At 38.2% G+C, this 13,336-nt stretch overlaps 1 protein-coding gene across 2 annotated transcripts in view; it reads left to right on the top strand.

Moving 5' to 3' along the window:
* The window catches only part of myo10l3 (myosin X, like 3), a 52,463-nt gene that overhangs the window by 19,398 nt on the left and 19,729 nt on the right, over positions 1-13,336 (top strand). For both annotated transcript variants that reach the window (XM_042002224.1, XM_042002223.1), the window contains exons 3-15: positions 2,196-2,354; positions 3,241-3,428; positions 3,611-3,745; positions 4,702-4,826; positions 4,947-4,960; positions 5,063-5,147; positions 5,376-5,482; positions 5,786-5,915; positions 6,908-7,026; positions 9,910-10,056; positions 10,812-10,912; positions 11,200-11,266; positions 11,855-11,947. In XM_042002224.1, coding sequence (XP_041858158.1) covers positions 2,196-2,354; positions 3,241-3,428; positions 3,611-3,745; positions 4,702-4,826; positions 4,947-4,960; positions 5,063-5,147; positions 5,376-5,482; positions 5,786-5,915; positions 6,908-7,026; positions 9,910-10,056; positions 10,812-10,912; positions 11,200-11,266; positions 11,855-11,947 — 1,470 coding nt within the window. The remainder of the gene's footprint in view (positions 1-2,195; positions 2,355-3,240; positions 3,429-3,610; positions 3,746-4,701; positions 4,827-4,946; positions 4,961-5,062; positions 5,148-5,375; positions 5,483-5,785; positions 5,916-6,907; positions 7,027-9,909; positions 10,057-10,811; positions 10,913-11,199; positions 11,267-11,854; positions 11,948-13,336) is intronic.

Raw genomic sequence — 13,336 nt, 5'->3', positions numbered from 1 at the left:
AACACTGTGTGTTGCCAGCCAGCATATAATGACAGCTAGTTGCTTGCTAACCTGTGCAAGCTAATGAATAACAAAAGAGCACATAGAGGACAGTCAATACTGGCAATTTATTAGATGTCCAGAAAACCTAACATGCTACTCTAAGCATGATGAATCATATTGATTTATTTGTTTGTTTGGTTTTTTTTTTTAACAAAGAGTAATTGCATTAATCTTGTTAATCTTACTGAGCCTGTTCTGCTGCCACCATTTCGTAGAATTTTATTCATTTATTTGTTTTTGGATGAAGCTTTCAATTTGGGACTTTGAAGAACTTTCAAACGTTTACCCATTACAGACACGATTTTATGGCACAAACTTGTTAGTTGCACCTTCAAAGAGCCAATCAACTCCTTTCAAATCATCAACGTACTGTCCCCCACAGCCTCCTCCATCCATCTCCACTCTAACCTCTATAGCCTGCGCTGACTCAGCGGCTCCCTGAAATCCCTGTGTCTGCCCCCAACTGGGATGTATTTGTTTTTGCCTGTAGAGCCAGTAGTAATGCACTGGGAGGCCACAATCTCATCCTCCATTTGTATTGATCTGCAAGCTGGCTCTCATCAAATGACCAACACAACAGTAGTCTGTCTGTCTTCTTATTTCATCACTGGTGCATTAGGGCTCTAATAGCCACAAAGTCTGCAAGAGTTTCTGTGGATGTCTTTTGGTTTATGCAAATGTTTCTTTGCTCTACTGCTGCTATTCTGTAACAATGCTGTCAGATATTCTCCTTTCCTTGGCCTGTCAGACTTTACAACCAACTTTTATTGACAAAGCAAAGAGATTTAATCATTACTTTTTTTCTCTTCTGTCTGATTTGCAATGTTGCGTAGTGAAAGATTAGTTGAAATGACACTAAAACTACCGATTAGAGATGAATTGAACAGACTCACTACCAACCAGGAATCAAGGCAGTGGGCTCAGACATGCATCACAAGCATATCTTTTTTTTATCTCACTTATTCCCATATAATGTTGTGGATTTGCCCGTCATCAGTGCATGCAACAGAAGCCTGATGCTGTGCCAACAGAGTGATTCAGATCTTCAACTTGTCCACTTGCTTAATCTCTGCATTACAGATACTGGAGATACTGAGTGTTCATAAGGTGGTTGATAATAAAGGTGTTTACTGTGTTTCTAACATGTAGAGTAGAGCATCATTGTCCCAAAACAATTAGTTGAACTAGTCATTAATTTAAAAAAAAAAACTTTTTAAGGGTTGTTCCTGTGAAGGACTGGCAACCTGCCCAAGGTGTACCCTGCTATCCACCTGATAGAAGCTGGGATAGGCTCCAACTCTCCTGGAACCCTGCAATGGAATAACTGTGTATAGCCACTGGATTGATGGATGCACTTTCACCCATTATTGTGGAGGAAACTGTGTATTTGTTAATCCGAACACAAGGTAGATGTGAAACAATGAAGACTTACCACAGTGATCTATTCAAGAGGAAATTTTCTTTAACTGCTTGGCTCTGTCTTAATAACTGTATTTCATTACAATAGTACAATAAGTTGATTATCAGGAGGAGGGCTCATTTATTAGCTTATTAATCTAAACATCATAAAGTAACACTAGATAACTCAAAACTCTGCATTTCTCATTTTGATCACCAGGACTTAGTTTTTAATGCCATTCATGCCATCTGCGTTCTGGAAAGACAATAAAACCTCTTGAATTTTAAAAAGCTGCAGCTTCTATCATCAGTGTTTTACCTGGCTAGTCATGATAACATGATAGAGTAGACGCATTATATATGACTACTGATCTGTGTCTACATGTTTGTTTTAGGTTTTTGGGGTTTTTATTTTAGTCGGAAAGAATCACAGGATGCACAGCTTTTCTGTTTTTTTTTCTGATATTTCAAAGATAAGACAGTAAACATCAAATATCGGATGTTGCAGCAGGAGTGCACATTCAGCAATAAACACACCTGAATGGAACGGTATGGAGTATTGGCCCATCAGATTCCCCAGAATCATGAAACGCAGCACTTTCTTGTTTCTGTCTTGATCAAACAAGCAGAGGCAAAAACGTGGAGTTGTCTGAGACACAGTGGATGGGCTATTTCTTGATAAGAATGTGGATTCATGATTGTTGATATTGACCTTCACTGCGTCTGAATGTGGGTTTGTGCATATGTGTGTGCAGGTGATCTGTCTACAGAGGGAGGAACTAAACAGAGAGACAGTGTACCCAATGCACCCCAGCAGCATCCATGGAGTAGAAGACATGTCTACACTGGCAGAGCTCCATGAGGCTGCCATCATGCACAACCTTTTTCAGCGCTACCAGAAAGACAACATCTATGTGAGTCTTAAGTTCATTTTTCTTTTTCCTGGGTTAATAAACACAGCTGGATAAAAGTGACTTTGACCACAAAATGGGACAAATTTCCAACATCAGCAGTGCAGACATGTAAGAAAAATGCAAAACACGAGGCAGTTTGCTGGGAAACAATCTAAACTTTTAACATAAAAAAATGAAGGCTGCAAGAAAGTTCATATGTAATACTATTTAATGACACTTTAAATGCAGCTAAACCCTTGAACAAAGCAAATCTCTGTAAGTATATTCAGGAGAGGATTCCTTTGATATTTTTTTATCCACTTTGGCTCTCAGGATTGAAGCCCTAGGGTTCTTCTGAAAATCTGTCCAGGCTTTATTAAAATAATCACGTGGTAACTATGTTTTTGGAAATCCTATCTTCTAATCTCATCTCAGAGGGTTTGTCTAGTATGTTCGCATGGCATTGCAGAATGGCTTCATTGTGGCATGATGACCCACAAACACACTTTTGAGACGCACTTTTCCCTAAAGCGCTTTACCCAAGCAGGACCAGTGGGTCCTAAAATATTAGCAGCCCTATTGCGAACTAGGCCACCTTGCAGTAGTGTTAGAGCTCTACTGGCTGCAGGTATAAGTCAAAAAAAGGGTGAAACCACAGAACCGATAGTACTAATTAATTGCACTAGAGTGAAATGCTTGGCCAGTTGTTAAGAGTTGTAAATGAAATTAAATTAAAAATACTTTATTTATACAGGAAGGACATGGCAATTGTAAAGACTGAATATTAAATAAAAATACATTTGATTAAAATGTTCAGTCTTGTTTCATTAATAACCCTCTCCAATTTCCAATATGTTTTCTCATCTATTCTTTCTCCTCTTTTCTCAATCCTTTTCATACATCTCAGACCAACATAGGCTCGATTCTGGCAGCAGTAAATCCCTATAAGCAGATAGCAGGCCTGTATGATGGCACTGCAGTCAGCTTGTACAGCAAGCACCAGATGGGGGAGCTGCCTCCTCATATCTTCGCTGTGGCCAACGAGTGTTACCGCTGCCTGTGGAAGAGACACGACAGTCAGTGTGTTCTCATCAGGTCTGTGAGCTCTTCAATATTAATTACAGGATCCACTTTTAACAAGACTCCCAACCACGAAATGTTTGGAAATAGCATTAATTTAAATCAGAATTTAGTTTGTTTCATTTATTAGTATGATTTAAGCCTGAGACTGAATGTCTACACATGGTTTAAGCATTCACTTCTCTTTGCATCTTCAGTGGTGAGAGTGGTGCTGGGAAGACAGAGAGCACCAAGCTGCTGCTGAAGTTTCTCTCCGTCATGAGTCAAAACTCAGCTGGTACTCCTCTGTCAGAGAGGACCACCAGGGTGGAGCAGGCACTCATTCAGAGCAGGTAATGATTGACACCCAAACTCCAATCCTCTGAAGGATGTGTTCACACCTACAGCGTTTATTATGTTTGAATAAAATTGCAATCTGGTGTGAACAAAATCATCTGTATGAAGATCTTTAAAAATCAAGGTGGTGTAATAATTTCAAGGTGTGTCTTCAGATGCTACTCATGTGGTTTGTTATTGCTACCAGCTACATTTCATTGCAATCCTACTCTTGCACATAGTCTCCAACACAAGACATTCTTCCTCTCAGCCCAGACACATCAAAAGTTATAAACATTTTGAACATTTTGTGGCTTGTAGTGATGTATTTAGTGTCTTGGATTTTTATGTGTGAACACAAACTGAACCAAGAGGAAAACCGATGGCCAGAGCGAATAATGGGAAGGTTGTAAAAATATTTGACACCTGCCAACATTTTATGTTGAGGTTATTTGATTCTTGTGTCATAAATCACTGATCCCTTTAGATATTTTGCTCTTAGCCTGCATGTGGTGTTTATTTCATGCTGGCTGTTACAGTGAGGATGTTTTGATTTTTGAATCAACTCATGTTCTTAACTCAGTTTCTTATGTCAAATATTGATATTGAAATAAATGTCTTTGCAATTATTAACTGTCTCCACTGACAGTGCATTTTGGTGACGAATAACATTTTTTAAATAGCCCCTTTAAACCACTCAATCCTTCTGTCAAAACCACTGAATTTAAGGAATGAATTATACAATTTTTTGGGAGGGTCTTTGTGGTATCCCACACTACTGATCAGTGGTAAGGAAGCACTGCTTAAAAAATCCTTTTTAATGTAAGAAGTATTTGAATTACTAAGTTAGCATGATACAGAGTGTATTTTATTTATTTATTTAATTAAGGCTGAAGAAGATATTTATGAATCTATTTATTTATATATATTTATATTTATGATATTTATGAATGTGTTACTCTTCTGTTTGCAGCCCTATCATGGAAGCTTTTGGGAATGCAAAGACTGTGTACAACAATAACTCCAGTCGGTTTGGGAAGTTCATACAGCTCCACTTTTCACAGAATGGAAACATTCAGGGAGGCTGCATTATTGACTGTATCCTTCATAAAACTACATTAAATACATACTGTGAATAAATGACATGTTTGAAGTGTTTGGTGAAGATGATGTAATCAGTTAGATTTTTCACTGTTCTCCTTGACTTTCAATCAACAGATTTGCTGGAAAAGGTAATTTAGAAACATTCACTATTGACCAAGTTTGTTATTTTTAGGGAACAATCTGTACAACCCATTCATAAAACGGCTTCCTAACTATTTTCTCCTTCAAAGAACCGAGTGGTTCGTCAAAACCCTGGTGAGAGAAACTACCACATCTTCTATGCACTGCTAGCAGGAGCAGACAAAGACAACAGAGGTTTGTTCTGCCGGAGTTTAATTTATGTCCAAATAGATGGAGGTTGTTTTTATTATTATTATTATTATTATTATTATTATTACCTTAACACTTTAAGCAACTTTAGGCCCTTTTTAAATGATTGTTCATCATTTTGTCACTAATTAAGTCTTTAGTAGTTTGCTTTGTTAAGTAATTGCTGCAATTTCTTTTTCTTACATTATATGTCCTCCCTTCTCTGTGTTGCAGACATGTACCTCTTGTCTGAGGGTCCTGAGTCGTATCACTACCTGAGTCAATCAGGTTGTGTGCAGGATAGCAGCCTTGATGATAAGCAGCTCTTTAACAGTGTGATGGTGAGGAGACCAGATTTTTTTTTTACTGTACTTTGTTTGCTTTACCCCCAGAGGGCGTCATAACCTTTAAAGATAATTTGAATAGAAAAAGCCCTACCAGGCCCTGACATCGCTTCTAAAGAAAATAGACCTTTGGAAAACAAATTATCTAAATATGTTATGTTAGTTATTAAGATAAAGATTAAGCATGTTATAGCTGCAAAAGAATATCACGTTCTGTTGATTTTACAGGACTTGAACTAATTTATTGTGTCTCAAGATTGCTAACTGTGACGATATGTGTAACTTTGTGTTGTTTCACAGGAAGCGCTAAAAGTGATGGAATTCAGTGAGGAAGAGATCAGGGATGTGTTCAAGTTACTGTCTGCCGTCCTCCAGATGGGCAACATTGAATTCATGACAGCTGGCGGAGCTCAGATCACTTCAAAAGGAGGTAGAGGAGAGAACTGAGTCAGGAATATACAAAAGTGGTGGAGACATTACACACGTAATGAAAGTCTCCTGAAAGGAGCCATGTAATTTCACATGTAAAAGAGAGGCACAAGAATGAGTTAAGATGCTTTTTCTTCAACTTGTTTATCAACAAAGAAAATTCCTTTCTTTCAATAAAATTTCAGTTTACTGTATACCAAGTACTCTTTCGCAGTGCTGCTTCCTAGAAAATCATTGGGAAATGTAAGTAAATAAGTAAGTAACATTTATTTATATAGCGCTTTTGACCGATAAAATCACAAAGTGTTGTACAATAAAAAACACCAAAAAGATAGAAACATTAAAAACACAGGCAATAAAGTGATACGAGACAATAAAATATTAATAAAAAAGAAAGTTACTCCACTATAACCAGTTTATCAATGGCCAACTTTTAACTTTAACTTGGGAAAAATTACACTCTTGGACCAAACTGTGAGTTAAATTATTTACTCATAGTTAAAGTAAGTCAAGTTGATCGAATAAATGACCAAGAAAGCTTATAAAACACCAGGAGAATTTGTGAATGAAAACGTGTTGCTCAAAACAATTGTGCTGTATTTATGTGAAAAAAAAAGCATTTTATTAAAGAGGAAAAGTGTGACTAAAAATCTTTCAGCGGTCCTACATCTAGAGATGTTGGACCACTTTATAGTATTCTTTCCAATATTCCTGTGAGCTTGATTGACATTGCACATGCAGACAGAGCCCTGAACAGGCTGTAACATGATCTAAAGGCTTCATTATTCACTGTGTCTGACCTCTTTTCCCAAGAACCTGTAAACTGCAGTGGCTGTGGAGCTCTGCAGCTCAGATAACAGAGTAAAGTTTCCTATGAACTGTATAGAATCACTGTCTATGCCTCACTTCTCTTGTGTGAGTCACCTAAACTGTGTGGATCCTTCATTACTTATACATGCACTATAATGCAATACATCTGTGTATGTGTTTCAGTGGTCAGTAATGTCAGCGACCTGCTCGGTTTGGACTCCTACCAGCTGTCAGAAGTGTTGACCCAGCGCTCTATGATCCTCAGAGGAGAGGAGATCTGCTCCCCCCTCACTGTGGAGCAGGTAATCACACATCCAACCCAACTTTCTCACACGCAGCTAACACTAAAACAGTCCTTTAACATTTATCTTCCCATAACTACCAGATTTCAGCATGTGGTTGATAGGGAATTTGCATATTTGCTTTTCTCACTGCTCTCCCTCCTCTTCTGTCCTGGTGACACACACTCACACACAGCCTTTCCTCGCCGCCCTGCACCACATGCCTCTCCAGATCCCTTGCGTGACTCCCAGCCATTTCCTGCTTTTTGTCTGCCAGATTCCAGGCACAATAAAGCCATCGTGATAATGATCTGAGTCAAAAGCACAATAGAACCAATGACTGGGGGGGTGAAGTGAGTATACTGTCCTCTAGAGGCAGTGCAGCCAGGCACCAAGACACTGGCGTAACAATTCATTTCTGCCTCGAATGTTCATGCTGTCGTCTGTAATGAATGTAAATATTTCAGAAGTCTCCATCTTGAAGTGTTATCCTTGTCACCATGTGCCGCAAGAACATTCTGGCTCATGACTCTCTTTCTTGGCCGGGCTCAGCCTCTTTAGCCCACTCATACTCATAAATGTCAGCGAATATACAGCATGGACCTTTACTGTTCTCACAGGGACACAAAATTCACAAGAAAGCTTTTCAGCATCAGACAAAGAACTTGTACTGTCACGCTGCTGCTGCTTGTTGAGCCTGGCCTTTGAAGCAGCTTGTCTCTTAAAAGAGTTCATTATTCCAGTCCTGGAGTCTACAAGAATGCCTTCTTCTCACAACAACCAGGGGTCACTCCCCCTCACCATCGCCTGCAGCAGTCCCCCTCTTTAGCCATACCCCCCCTACACCACCACCACCACCATCCTGGACAAACAGCCATTCTTCTCAACCCTGTGACGAAGATCCTGGAGCCACCAGCACTTTGTTCACACCCGCTAGCTGCAAGGGGCATGATGGATTACTCAAAAGTCCAAGAGCATTGTTGCCCTAAGTACAGTACACACTGCCACACTTTTGTTTTGATTTCAATTCAAGCACAATACCTGTGGAGGAAGTGAAGCTGGCAAGCTCAAGCTTTTTATATTTCTGCATGGAGGATGTATAGCTGTGAAAGGGTGACTTTAAGACAACTGGAAAAATCAGATTTGATTCAAACTGGGGCAAATTTGCAAGGAAAACCACTTTCCTCATTTTTTTGAGCTGTTACTATGTGTTTATCTTCCTCCCGCTGGTTCCATAATGTCTTGAATTCTGTTTATTATCTTTAATGAACATCAGCCCTAAAATGCTGTTGTGACCTTGCTTTTGAACTTTTTTTTTCTTTGTTTTCCTCAGCCAACTGGTTTCACTCAGATGCCCTGAAGCTGTTGTTGGAAAGACCTTCAGTACTTATCTTGAATGTGTTACTCAGTCTTACATTTTTGACCATTATCATCATCAGATCTGCTTTACTGTTAGACACGTGTGTTTTGCATGAATATTTTGTATGAATATTAGCTAATTTTAAAACCGTTTGGTGATGTACTTTTGTAATGAGGTGTAGTTGACCACTCAGATAACTCTAAAGCAGGGAGCTCTCCGATGAGGTTTATAAAGATCTAAGACTATAAGATACTATATTATGGCTTGTTCACTGTCACAGTTAGTAAGAGTAAAGTGATCCAGATTTTGAAGCTTTGTAAGTACTGAGTCATCATATTATATCAGCAATCAGCAGCTATTAGCTCATCTAACCAGCTGCTCATCACTCTGAGACTTAAAATAACAGATATCCTTACAGCTGGAGAATGCTGTTAGACTGAGGTGTTTTTTTATCATTTAATTTCATAATGTAATTAGAAACAGCAATCAACAGGTTTTGTTGAAGCAAGTTTAGGAAAATAAAGAAAAAAATTAAGAGAACTGCTAGAATGGTAGAAAACCAAGACAAATCTTTGTTCGACTGTAAAAGTTCTTTGTTAAGATTCATCAGACTCTGGAGCTGCTGCGCTTATAATATTCATAATGTTTCTTTAATTTAATGAAACAAAAGAAACTGGCTGATACCCAACGGCAGGCAGTCAGGAGCAGGTCTAGAAGATTTTTGAAGGTGTGGTCAGGCAGGGGCACAGACTGGAAATGAAATGACACAGGTCAATGAGAAAACGCAAGAAAAAGAGGTCAAGATTTTAAGAACAAATTAATTGGTTATTACAACTAAAGTGGTCATCTATGTAATAAATACAGCAAAATAAAGCAACAGTGAATGATCCTACATTGTATGCCTTTAATCACAGCCAAATAAGTTTTTTTTTTGTATTATTTTCCATTTACCTTTTTACAGTCATCACATTTGGAGATTTTATGACCTTACATCTTCTTCATAAACTGTTCATAAACACTTTGGACCAAAAAATATTATTATGCACATATGGAGCTGGTGAGATGATGTTTGAATGCTGCACTGTGATCAAGAACATAGTAGTGTTGATGCAGAACAGCATGTGGAAGTACTGTCACCGTTTTCTTTGTGCTGGGTGTTCAAAAAATACTATAGGCTATAAAAAGTGACCAAAAACAATCATAAAAGCATTTTATACATTGCTGTGATTTGCCTTTGTTTTCTCTGGAGTTTTTTTTTTTTTTTTTGTTTTGTTAAATAATATTCTGCCTTCAGTTCATCACCCTTAAGCATCACTATGATGCAAAACACTGTCTGACAACGGCAGACAGACACTGGCACAACACTCCTCTGTCTCCAAACACTTCTTGTTTTAAGGACACATTGCTGTGAACTCACACACACACATAATCTTCAAACCAATCAGGCTCATGTTGTTTAGAATACATTTTCAGAGCTTTCTCTCTCTTTTTAATTGCACATCATGCTGTATCCATGGTAACCTGTATCTCTGTGTCATCTGCAGGCGGTTGACTCACGAGACTCTGTCGCAATGGCGCTATATTCACAGTGTTTTTCCTGGATCATAATGAAGATCAACCAGAAAATCAAAGGAAAGGATAACTTCAAGTCCATCGGCATCCTCGACATCTTTGGCTTTGAGAACTTTAAGGTGAAAGCAGCCTCATGACACTTCTTTTATTTTCTTAATCCCAAAAACATCTTACTGTGAATAAAGGGCTCCTACATCAATGCAAAGATTTCCTTTAAAAATAGTATAGATTGATTTTTAAATTTCTTTCCTTCGTCTGTGCTCATGATAACCCTGTGTACCAATCAGGATTTGATAAATAAAATATTCCAACATTTGGTTCAGAAATTGAAGGTGGGATATGGATTGTTTGTAAATGTTTTGAATTTATGATACAAAAAAATATATATATATAATTGTACCTAATTTTGGCACTGGCATTCAGAATTTGGTCAAGTTTTCATAAACTTTAACATTACACTATCATGCATTTGAATGCACATGTAACGGTTAGATGAAACCTAGTTAAGCCCATTAACGTCAGGTTTGGATATTTATATGTTGCAGTGTATTGTGGTTTTAAATCAGTGTTAGCAGGTGATATTTCCAAACAAAAGCAGCTTTGTCTGCCACCACTGATTGGTTTGCCAAAGCTAAAGAGAGATGAGAAGATGGAGATGAATATTTTGTTTAGTGGACAGATAACATGCAGCTACAATGTTTATGTAATAGCTGTCTGTGCCAAATGGGGAAGGAAAAATAACGTTACCAAAAAAAAAACCAACAAAAAGCATCAGATAGAAATTATTATCCAAAGCTGAACCGTTTTTTATGTCTCTGAGAGGTATATTTAAGTTGCTGAACTTGCGGCTTTGAAATGTTTTTCCATTCTGTAGGTGAACCGGTTTGAGCAGTTTAATATCAACTATGCCAATGAGAAACTCCAGGAGTATTTCAACAAGCACATATTCTCACTGGAGCAGTTGGAGTACAACAGGTAAACACAGATGCATTAAAATATAGCAAGGCTTTAAGCATGGAGGCTGTCCCGCAGGCACATATGGATGTGGGTGGAGGGGCCTCCTCATGACAACACAGGCAAACTGCCAGATGTTTAATACTGGTTCAGTTTTCCCACAGCCAGTTGTTTTCTAGTATAATAGACCAGCAGCCTGCACATGGTTCATCTCATCACGTCATGCTGGATAATACAGCCATTATGTCTTCCTGCTTGTTTGTATTTGTATATATACATGGTGTGTCTATCTTTGTGTGTCCTCATAGGGAGGGGATCCAGTGGGAAGCCATAGACTGGATGGATAATGCAGAGTGTTTGGATCTCATAGAAAAGGTAAAAGACAGTCAGACCCTGAGAGAGCAAAGTCGTCACCAGGATCAGCCGCTAACCACCAGCCAGAGCGAGCTGACCCAGACGCCACACTGTGCTTACACTGACTCCCATCTCCCAGTCTATCATTATATAGTCTCAGTTTACATGTTGTTTTCACTGTAATGTACACCAGTCAGTGGTTAGAGGTATGGTTGAAATAAAGCATGATGACAATTTGTTATTTTACCACCAGAGTTATAAATGACTTTAAAACTGAGTTGTCACAAAGATGGGCTTGTGTTTGAAAGATTTCCAGTGGAAGAGTGTTATTCATAAACATCTCTGTGTTTTGGCCTCATTATTATATTATTACTTCTGCATTATTGTAGCAGTATATAACTGTGGGAATGTGAATCAAACCATCTCCAAACCATGTGCCTCTCCCTGAACTCTCTTTTTAAATACAGATGAAATTGAATGAATAACTTTGCAATTTCCTGGTTGTATTTTTATAATATAAGCTGCCAGATGTTCCCATGTGGGATTATAACTAGTTCCATCATGACTACAGTGTGTTTCACTCTCTCTGCTCCTCTGTATCCCCTTTAGAAACTGGGCATGTTGGCTCTTATCAACGAGGAGAGTCGCTTCCCGAAAGGCACCGACTACACCCTTTTGGAGAAACTGCACAGCCGACATGCTGTGAGTCCAAACCTGAAAACCTCAGTAACTCTCACAAATGCATCAGCATATAACCCTCCCAGACAGACAGACACTCCCAAAGCAATAAAAATGACCTGTATCTATCCACCAAAGCTCCTTAAACCCAGCTGAGGATATACTTTCATCACTCAGCAGCTCAGACAGCCTCAAAAATTTAAACCTCCGTCCTGGCGGCTGAATCGCCTGCTGCATTGAATGTATTTGCGGCACCTTGTACACACCCTCCAAACACACAACAATGCTGAAATGTGATCAGCTATTCTCTCGGCCTGATCGGCTTTGTGTGCAGTAGAAAAGAGGGTTCTCGGAAGGTTTTCTGTGGCTGACTTAAATAAAAAAATAGAGTGAATTCTACTGTATAGTAAGAACTGTCTGACCTCTCCCTGAGGTGTTTGCCTTCTCTGCTGATCTGTGTTGTTCTAAAAGGATTACTGATCATTCGTCTCACATCATGCAAGAGGGCTGAAGCAGTTAGGTGACTGATGTAAATAAAAAACAAACAAAAAAAACTACCATTTTAATACAGGATGTGTCTTTTAGAGGAAAGATGCTGATTTCAGACACAGTATGGAGATTTGATTATTCTTTCTGTATTCCAGTGCTGTGCAAAAGTCTTAAGGTACTCCTCTTTTTTGCCCATACTACCAGATAAATTAAAACTATGTACAGCAATTTATTGAAACTTGTTCATACATAAATGGAAAAAAAACTGTATGAGACAAAAACAAAGTTTGTAAAATTCCAAAGAGATTGAAAGTCACTGTTTGGGATGATCACCTCAGAGGCAAGCTTTCTTCTCATTTCTTTTTGGAGGTTGGCTCCCTTTTGTTTGGTTCTCTGTCAAGATGGTGACAAACTGTTGCCACTGATTTTCATTTCAGTTTTTTTTGTTTCATTCGATCTATCTTAGCTGTTTTCCTTCCTTAAGAATGACGATTATTTTCTGATGAGGCTTCATCAACCAGAAGACAGTTAAACTAATTGTTCAGATGTATCTCTCAGGTGGTGTGTCTGGATTTTTCCCACTTTTTTTAATGGCATCACTTTCAGATTTTGTTTGTCTACTGTAAATGGTTTTTCAAGCCTAATTCTTTTTATGTTTCACTTTCCAGTTTTATCATTTTTATTGTGTTGCTGTAAAAATACTATTGTATATTTGAGAAAACTGTGTTATTATTGTCACTTTTGTAGATATAGCTAAAGAAATGGAAACTAATAATATGTCTGTCATAATAAGGTACTTAAAGATTCACTTTAAAATTGTTACGTGTTGGCTCATCCCTTGAGTTAGGTGCCTTCTTTTACACATTAATTATTCAAAGTTTTTAGTGGTTTAAAAACAAAAAACTGTTTCTTCTGAAAAGTGAA

This window comes from Melanotaenia boesemani, chromosome 12 (assembly GCF_017639745.1).
Source record: "Melanotaenia boesemani isolate fMelBoe1 chromosome 12, fMelBoe1.pri, whole genome shotgun sequence".
In the NCBI taxonomy this organism is placed as follows: Eukaryota; Metazoa; Chordata; class Actinopteri; order Atheriniformes; family Melanotaeniidae; genus Melanotaenia; species Melanotaenia boesemani.
This window is presented reverse-complemented; position numbering and strand designations above follow the sequence as displayed.